The sequence below is a fragment of the Micropterus salmoides genome, unplaced genomic scaffold (assembly GCF_014851395.1).
Source record: "Micropterus salmoides isolate LMB-PRFRI ecotype aquatic unplaced genomic scaffold, ASM1485139v1 Ms_hic_scaffold_4, whole genome shotgun sequence".
NCBI classification, from domain to species: Eukaryota; Metazoa; Chordata; class Actinopteri; order Centrarchiformes; family Centrarchidae; genus Micropterus; species Micropterus salmoides.
The window spans coordinates 4,267,994-4,277,764 of NW_024043372.1; the positions used below are offsets into that span (position 1 = coordinate 4,267,994).

A 9,771-nucleotide genomic window follows, 5' to 3' on the forward strand; every position below is an offset into this window, starting at 1 on the left:
TTTGCTACAAGAGCATTTTGGGAAAATTGCTTCAGCCTGTATGGAAAAGGCTCTTTCATGGACACCAATAAAATCTGAAGATGTGAAATCTCGACAGGCATACAGTCTTTTTCTGCGAGGATGTTGTAACGCCATGGAAGAGTTGAACATGCCTACCACAATGCTGACCATAGTGAAAAGGTTGCCCTACACTGTTAGCAATTGATGTAATTTATACAGTAAATCTTACAACAATGTATTGTATTTGTGTTTTTACTGTAAGTGGCAATGCATCATGGGAAATTAATGGACAGTCCTGTATTATTATTGTAACTACACTGTACACGCCGAGTTTTACAATGGTTTTACATGCACCGCGTTGCATCATGGAATCACCGCGATCGGAATTTTGAATTTTTAGGCGGTTAGTTCTAAACGGACATTCGAGAACGGACATCGTTCAAGAAGAAAAAAAGAAGCAAACATTCTGGGACGAAGGTAAGTTAACTTCACGTTATGTAACTTACTGTTACCCTTTTTTATATCATATAACGTTATTATTTCTGATAATCTGAGTGGATGGTGACGGTTTCGTCTGCTTTGATTTGCTAACATAAAGTCGGCTGTCCCCTTGTGGTTTAGCTAAATTGGAAATAACGTTAGGGCATGGGCAGAAATAGGTGCTTTTATGATAAGGTAGCTAACATTATTAATGCGCTTCTTCCTCCATCAGTCCCATGAAATCAGGTATGTACTGGTAGTTGCTAACGTTAGCTACCTTGTTCATCACAAACTGATGCTATTTTTAATCTGCCTGAAGTAACGTCAACATGGTTTTTTCACTGTTTGGATGGATCGGCTAGCTAGCGCGACTGTCATTTAGAGAAAGAGCGCCTGCGAGACGAAAGTGAGAGTGAGGTCTGCTCTGCGGTCTTGGCGATTAGTTGAGATACGCTGCCAAATAGGTTTAATCCTAAATAAACTACCTATAACGTTACAAGTAGTTATGTCTCTTGGTATTAATTTCTGCTGTAATTGACGTAATGTGCAAAATGCGCAACCAGATGTTCGAATATATGTGTTTTTTTTTGGAGGGAATAACGTTATTCGAACGTCAGTATTTGAGCAATTTTTCTGTTTGTAAGTTTTTTATTGCGCTCTTGACTTCTGAGAAGAACGTCACGTCTGCCTCCTGTCAGTGAGTTAGCCGTAAAAAGGTAGCTTCTATGTTTGCTATCTTCTTATAACTGTTAAAGCATATCAAGAACAGATTTTATAACATTATCGTATATATTTCTATCGGGGTTTTTTTGTCCGTTTTGCCGAACATTTTCAGACAACCACCACGTGTTGTGAGGGTGAGCTCGACCAACAGCCAACTAAAGTTAGCTAGCTGCTAGCAAGCTTCACACAATTCCAAAATGTTCACTTGCAAGTTTAGCACATGTGGTAAGGAATTTAATAGAGTTTGTGAGTTTACTCAGCACATTAAGTTGCATAGTAATAGTGCTAATTACAGATATCAGTGTGGTGTGCCTGAATGCTCCAGACAGTATGTTAAAATTCCTGTACTTAAAGCTCACATGTACAGAGACCACAAAGCAGATGTGCCTTTGAGGAATAGTCAGCGACCATGTACTCCTATACAATGTGACTTTTGTGCAGTAAGGTGTGAAACATCATCTTTACTAGTTTGTCACTTGAGGTCACATTTGCGTGAAGGGTTACACGTTGAATGCCCATTTAGAGGATGTGATAGAAGGTTCTCTGTTTTGTCGAGTTTTGCATCCCATCTTTCTAAGAAGCACCGCAATGACAGTGTTGAACATGTAGAAAACCCCTCTAATGTAGAAAGACCTGTTGCCAGTGAATCAGTGAGTGAGTGTGAACCATCTAACGTTAATTATTCTGATGATGAGCAAGAAGTACCTGTTGCAGTTGATGAATCTGTCTTTCTTCAGAATATCACACTTTTCTATCTAAAACTTCAGGCTAAACTACTATTGCCGGCTACTACAATACAAACTATTATTGAGGGATATCAAGATGTCCATCATGTCAGTCTGACAAATCTGCTTAATACCTTGAGTGAGAAACTAACTGTCCTTGGAATCCCAGAGGCCACAATTAGTAACATTATGGATGAAATGAGAAAAGATGATCTCCTCACAGCCTGTAACAGTGGGCCTTTGAGCACAGACCAGAAAAGAAAGACGGCTTTTAAAAAACATTTTAATTATGTTGAGCCGGTGCCTCAGTTATTAGGTATCAATGAGAAAGGTAAGGAATCGTTTGCCCAGTATGTGCCTATTAAAGAAACATTGGCTGCACTTTTTAAAAGCAAGTCCATGCAGGAACAGTATGCAGCAACACATTCCACACCATCATCAGAGGGTATTTTCCAAGATGTAAATGACGGGAAGGGAGCTCAGTGCAACCCTTTATTTAAAGCGGAGCCATCTTCTCTTGGTCTTATACTTTATCAGGATGCATTTGAAGTGGTTAATCCACTTGGTTCTTCTAAAAAGAAACACAAGATTCTAGCAGTTTATCTCACTTTAACAGATATTTTGCCTCATAACAGATCATCCATAGATCAAATGCAGCTTGTTCTCTTGTGTAAGGAGCAGGACTTCAAATATTTTGGGATGGACAAGGTATTTGAGCCCCTCATTAAAGACCTGAAAGCTCTTGAGGAAACTGGCATTGAGATAAATAATGGACAAATTGTCAGAGGTCGACTGTGTGCTATTTCTGGTGACAATTTAGGGTCTCACTGTATTGGCGGATTTGTTGAGAACTTTAGTGTGAGCCATTATTTCTGCAGGTATTGTGATATAAAAAGATCAATTTTTGAGAGCTCTCCATTATTATGTGGCAACAAGCGTACAGAACAGTCTTTTCTGAATCATCTACAAGAATTAGAAAACACTGGTACAAATTCTGAATGTGGTATCAAGTCAAACTCTCCTTTTAACCAACTGTCCTTCTTTCATGTTTGCCAGCCTGGATTACCCCCATGTCTTGGCCATGACCTGTTTGAAGGCATTGTTTCCTGTGACCTTAGTTTGTTGATTGGTCATCTAGTTGAGGAGAAACATTTCAACTATACACAACTGAACAGGTGCAAAGATCAGTTCAACTATCAGGGAAATGATGCCCAGGACAAACCAGCCGATGTTTCACCAGGTAGCAGAAGACTTGGTGGACATGCAGTCCAGAACTGGTGCTTCCTGCGTTTGCTCCCTCTCCTGATAGGAGATAGGATTAGGAATCCATGTGAGAATGGTGCCTGGCAACTTGTGCTGCAGCTCAGAGAAATTGTAGAGCTCATTTGTGCACCAGCAATCACTACAGATCAGGTTGCTTACCTTAAAATACTCATTGAGGAGTATATCTACTTTCGAAGGCAGCTCTTTCCCAATGAGCCCCTGAAGCCCAAACATCACTATTTACTTCATTATCCAGAGCTCATTACACACTTTGGTCCCCTTATTCGCCTTTGGACTCTCAGGTTTGAGAGTAAGCACACATTCTTCAAAAGATGTGCTAGGAAGTTACATAATTTCAAGAACATCTGCAAGACAGTCGCAGAGAGACACCAGCTCTTCCAGGCATACTTGAGTGCAGGTAAAATGTTTCAGCCGAGTGTGTTACTGGATAAAGAGATGACATTCTATGTAAATGACTACAGCGACAAAATCAGAGAGGCTGTTGTTGGTTTGCATTTTGAATCTAAAGATACAGTAGCATCTCACACAGTGACGGTGAAGGGCACATCATACAAAAAGGGCATGTTTATTTTGCTGGGGAAAACTGAAGAAGAGTTGGAGGTTGGCAAGATAGAGCTGGTCATTGTGCACCATGGCTCTGTGTCATTTGTCTCAGAAAAATATTGTTTTGTTAAGTTGAGGGACATTGGGGTCTATAGTGTTTTGGGGACACCTCAAGAGCAGTTTGTTTGCATGAGGCATGATGATCTACTGGATTATTATCCTTTGCCTGCCTACACAATGTGTGACATTACAATGATCTGTCTCCATCACTCCTTTGCAGAGACATGGCTGCAGCACAAGAGGAGCTCAGGAGGGCTGTCTTGGCAGTACTCCCGGACCTCCCCGCAGACACACTAACTACCTTGATGGCAGGCCTGGAAGAACTTGGTGTGGAGAACAAGGAGGATGTGAGCCTTCTAAGTGAAGAAAATCTTCTGCCCTTTCTCCGTGTGGTCCAGTCTAGAAAGCTTCTCCGTGCCTTTTCATCTCAAGGTAACCGTAGGTTGGGTGGTTCGGGTTCTATGGGTGGTTCTGGGATGGGGGTGGTCATCTGCATGGAGGGATGCAAGGCACTTTTACCCTTCGTCCTATTTAATGATTTAACTGTTACTGTTAATTCTAAGTATATTAGGCTACACATCGAAATGTTCACAGTTGAACTTGTAAACCTAGGGTGCGTTTGTAAATTCACTCCAAGCACCCTCAGCATGTGATTTGTTTTTTTTATATGGTATGATTGTGGCGTGATGTATTAACTGATGTGTTTGGCAGATTGTGAAATCCACTTTTGTTTTGTGCCCTAAAAGTTGCAACATCGATGGCCAAATGGAATTCCCACCCTTGTCACCAATCAAATTTTTTTTTGAAGCGTGACATGATATGACCTTGGCTGTCAGGTGGCTTTCTACAGTTGTTTTTGGGGCTACCACGACAAAAAGTTTGAAATAAAAGAAAAATTAATGGTTTTATTTTATAGAAAATATGATTGGTGTTTAAATATACCATAATATGTCTGGATCATAGGGGTCTAATGGTAAATATTTTTTCAGGTTCCTTCTCAGCCCTGTCTCCTCCTGGCTCTCCACAACTCTCCTCAACCCTGTCCCCCGTGGGAAGTCCACAACTCTCCTCACCTGAGACACCCCGAACGTCCAACCCAATGCCCTCACCACGCACACCATGGCCTGTACATTTTAAGGTGAGGCGGGTCTTGGCGATTTCTAAAATATATTTCTATTCTACTCAATAGGGATGCACCAATGGCAAAATTCTGGGCCGATGCCGATGTTCAAAATAGCAATGTGGCCGATGGCCGATGGCAATGGCCGATGTTTGTTGTTTCTCAGATTATGTTATAAGATTGGGCTTCATTTGAGTCTGATGCTGAAATTGACTATAAATGCACCCGTAAAAGCTTATATCCTTGTATCCTCTCTTTTTTTTGCCATTTTCTGTTTGCATCCTTGAAGGTTAACTGGGAGAAGATGACGCCAGAGATTCAGTCAGCCATTGCAAATTCTACTAGACCGAATCCTGCTGCCAGAAGAGCGATGGTCAGAGAGCTTGTCGATCAAATGAGGGTGCACAATGCAAATCCAAATAGAGGGATCTGTTTGAAAGTTGTAAACGATATAATACAGAAGTACCCCACATGTTTTGGGGATGTGGATGATGATGAAAATACAGCTGGGGCATCGCTCGTCCAGCAAGTAAAAACCAGAATCGAGCATGTCAACCGAAACAACACATTGGCACGGTTAAGGAAGAATAAGCACAGCAATCGGCAGGCGAGGACAAATGGAAGAGGTCCCGTTGATCAATATGGATGTGTCCGATGGGCACCTCAAGAACTCCCCTCAGGGGAGACTGATGAAACCCTACAAGAGATGAAGACTCAGATGCAGCAGCTATATGCCCAGGTAGGAATAGTGGAAATTATATTTAGGCATCCTTAGACACAAACCTACATTTTATTTTTGAGTATTGATGCATCCAAATTTTGACTCCCCCGACCCCTAGGAAGGAATGTCAGGCATGGAGAGAGGAGCGCTTCAGAGATGGCTTCAGAGAACCTACATTCTCCAGCGTTGTGATCTCAATGCTGACCCTCCACACAGCGTCTCAAAAATTAAGGATGACTGGCCCTTTCTCTTCTCCTTGAAGGGCCTGTTCTCGCATTTCAGTGAACTGACCGGAATTCCAATCCAGGAGAAGCTGCCAGCTGCCATAGACAACAGGAGTCAGAACATCATAGAGTACTTCCAACAGCAGAAGACACCAGGAGTGGGGAAGGTTCTGGAAGCCTACGATGAAGAGAGTGGCAACAAAGCTATCTGCACCATTATGTGCCTGCTTGCTCACTTCAAGGAGGGGGATGGTATCTTCCTTACGGCTGATGTGAGTATAACTTGCAGTGCATATCCATAAATTAACCATTCCCTCACTCTCTCCCTCCCATCTCCGTCCTGCTATTTTGTAATTGTTAATTACCAGAAATCAGTCACCAGCCCCATCCTTTGCTATGGACACTTTGCACAAGTTATTCTAATATTATATAGACTCTGAACAGCCTGAGTATCAGACCAAAGCTAGCGCTTCAGTCTGACACCCGTCTCATTCAAAGCGTTTACAAAGTTGGAGGGCTTTAGATACCTTTTCAAAAGAAAACTTCCCATTTCCAAAACGTCGCCCCTTCTAAAAAAGCTCTCCATGCAGAATACTGTACTGGTTTCAGAGCAGTTATTCCAGTAAACCGTCTGTTTTTTACTAAAACTGCCTCAATCTATATTCTCCGTTCTCCGAGGCAGTCAGCGCACAGGCAGATATTGCTTGAAAATGGGCCCTGGGCTGATTGGTTCATCACGTTTAGTCCCGTCCACCCCCAGCGGTCATTGGGCTAACATTCTTCCGGTCTGGCTGTACTTGTTGCTCGGAATGGGGAATGCAGACCCGAGACGGAGCCTACTTAGCGAAGTGGGCTGAGTCCGTGGTCTGATCCAGGCTATACTCTGATGGGTTAGCCATTGCTTCCTGCCATATAGTTCATAAAATAATTTTAATTTACTGTTTTATTGACATGGCATCCATATTTAAAATAAATATTTGCCATGTGCAGTTGTTTCTAGATTTGGCACCATAAATTGAAGCTGATTTTCCCCTTGGTGTTGAGTAGAACATTACAGCTCTTGGGGCAAGTTTTCTTTGTCGTTGTTTACTCAACGTACTCATGGTTAACTTATGGTTTTTATTCTCCAGCCCTCTGCCACGGCTGCTGATATTGAGAGAGCTGTCAGTCTGCCAAGCACACCTCGATTAGTTGTACCAGGTATAATCTTCCCTTATTTTGTAGAAGTTAATTCTTTAATGAATTCATGTGGTTGAGGGAGGACTGTTGCGCCTAAAAAATGTCTTTCTTTGAGTTGTTGATGGAGGGTGCGGGGGTCAAAGGAGATAATGTTCAAGTGGAGGTGTGCGAGTCTTTCTCCACTTGAACATTAATGAATTCATGTAGGTGGCAATAGTGTGTTGTGCAGCTTTTAGTTATCATATTGTTAATGGGTTTCAGGAGAGATACTGCGCGGTGCAGATATGTGGGTTATGTCCATGGAAGGAGCATGTGTGATGGGGCCCCACAGCAACCTCCTGCATGGATTGGCAGCAGTCTTCGCTGCCTACTATGTCTTCAACTTGCAATATCCAGCAGAAGCCGCAAGCACACTTGAATTCATTCAGAGGTGAGTTTAAAAATGGCATTGTCATAAAAACGAGAAACTTAAATTAAGAAACACGTATTAAAATTAAGAAACTCGTATACAAAATGTGAGCGTACGAGTTTCTTAATTTGTGATTTGTAGAATAGGATTTGTGAACCTGCAATGAAGAATTTGAGAAGGTGTAACTGTTGTGTTTGTGGGAGAGACAAAAAAGTCTACAAGTTTGCAACTCTTAAAACATTTCTCTCTGAGACTTCAAATTTCTTCTTCAAATATACCTCCATAAGCAATGACTTGATATATGAAGGGAACTTTTCTGTAATTTACATTTTTTGTTAGAGTTTGGGATGTCAGTAAGTCACTTAATACAAATACAAAAGCATATTACTTCGCATTTTGAGTGATCAGATTTTACACATTGCTTTGCAGTTATAAGAAAAAAATCTAATTATGCTATCCAATTTAGTGAGAAGGGGACGAGCGAGGGGATGGGGAGAGATGGTTGACGATCGCACACACAGACACTCACTCAATCTCTCACAGGCACATACTCAGGGGTTAAAGTATTCCGGCACCATGCCGGATCTCCGGCGTGACACAGTTGTGAAGAAATTTTCAGCAGGATAGATATTCGTAAAGGTTTATCATTTGAGTTCCCCAAAACCTATGGCAGCTCTCACACACAAAAAACGTGTTTAGCCAATCAGAAGCAGAGTAGGGTTGGACTTGTGTTTGCTAGCTATAACAATGTGCAGCTATCCAACAAGATGAAAGTTTTCTCTCACTCACAGATGCGTGATGTGCGAGTGCGTGGAAAAATAGAACCAATTCCTATTTTAAAGCACGCGTGTGCTGGGTCTGCGCTGTCCACGTTCCTGGTGTAGCCAGAATCGCTGACATCGGTTGAATCCACGAGTGCGTAGAATTCAGCGTAATACTCGCGTGTAGAGGCCCGCTGTAGCTCGGGTGTTAAAATCACAGTTTAGAGATCTTTCTATTTGTAAACAATGCTCATGAATTTAGACCTGAAAATAGACCTACCCCTCCACATCTAATAGTCTGCTCGTTTGGGAAATGGCTGAGGTAAATATGAAAGTAAATTGAATGAAAATAATATTAAAAAAATATACAGGCCTATATAAAATAGGAAAGCAGATTTTACTGATGCAAAGCTTTTAAAGGGAGATGCATCACGGTTTCAGCCCAATTTCTATCCGATGCACACCACTCCAACCGGTGCACTCGCATCGCAGACCCTTGCATCGATCGTGCCAAGCCACAGACACACACATACTCATATAGCCTACAGTGACTCTCAGTCTCACACACACAAGCACTCAGTCATTCATAAAGATCCCTTAATGTTTCATGTCATGGTTATGACCATGTCATATCTGTCTTAAATGTTACCTGATAAGTGTGTTTTTCCCCCCTGTTTTCAGAGCCTTTTGCGGCATAAATCCCCAGACGGGCAGCAAGGCAGAGAAAAGGCGAGGGCTGAATGCACCAGTTTGCACACTTTTGAGGAAACTGCTGGATTTTGAATTGGTGGGCAGGGGAAATTAGAGGACATTAGTGGGCAGGGGACATTGGGGACATTAGTATGTTTGACAACTCATGTTCAACCAGTTTGGTACACTAATACTTTGTGCATTGTGCACTCTGTTTTTTAAGAGAAAATAAAAATATATAAAAAAAAAAACAAAGTTTTTTGTTTTTCTTTGCAGAAGTCTGAAAGAGAACATTTATCCAAGTTACAACATTTAATTGTAATATTTACAATATTCTGTCCTGTGAAATTACAGGAAATTCCTGGCTACTGAGTTGCCGTAAATATAAAATTTTGCTGTAATATTTACAGTATTATATCCTGTGAAATTACAGAAAATCCCTAAAATTACAGGAAATTCCTGGCTACTGAGTTGCCGTAAATATAAAATTTTGCTGTAATATTTACAGTATTATATCCTGTGAAATTACAGGAAGTACAGTACCTTGTTGTAGTTATTTTACAATAACAGTCCTGTATACTGTTTACAGTAAATTTACGGCAACTATTAGCCAGGAATTTCCTGTAAAATTACAAGAAATTTCTAACAGTGTACAAACATAGGGACGGATGGAGAATTGTGGCTTGTGAGTTGCAGGAAAGGCGTGGCCGGACGATTCCAACTGTACTCCACATTCATCCAAAAGAGAGAGAAATTAATTAAGTGCCAACCAAAGGAGAACCTGAGACAGCAGTGGGCAGTTCTCTGATCTCTGTTCAATCCAGTGGTCTCACTGGGGCCGGGGACCAAGAC

At 41.5% G+C, this 9,771-nt stretch overlaps 1 protein-coding gene across 1 annotated transcript; it reads left to right on the forward strand.

Annotated features, from left to right (window-relative positions):
* Positions 1-454: 454 nt before the first annotated feature.
* LOC119886058 lies at positions 455-9,153 on the forward strand. The gene is made up of 8 exons (XM_038696546.1): positions 455-477; positions 4,036-4,247; positions 4,805-4,953; positions 5,225-5,674; positions 5,775-6,152; positions 7,011-7,080; positions 7,321-7,489; positions 8,911-9,153. Exons 2-8 carry the CDS (start codon positions 4,040-4,042, stop codon positions 9,032-9,034), a joined length of 1,548 nt encoding a protein of 515 aa, XP_038552474.1. The 5' UTR covers positions 455-477; positions 4,036-4,039; the 3' UTR covers positions 9,035-9,153.
* Positions 9,154-9,771: the final 618 nt, after the last annotated feature.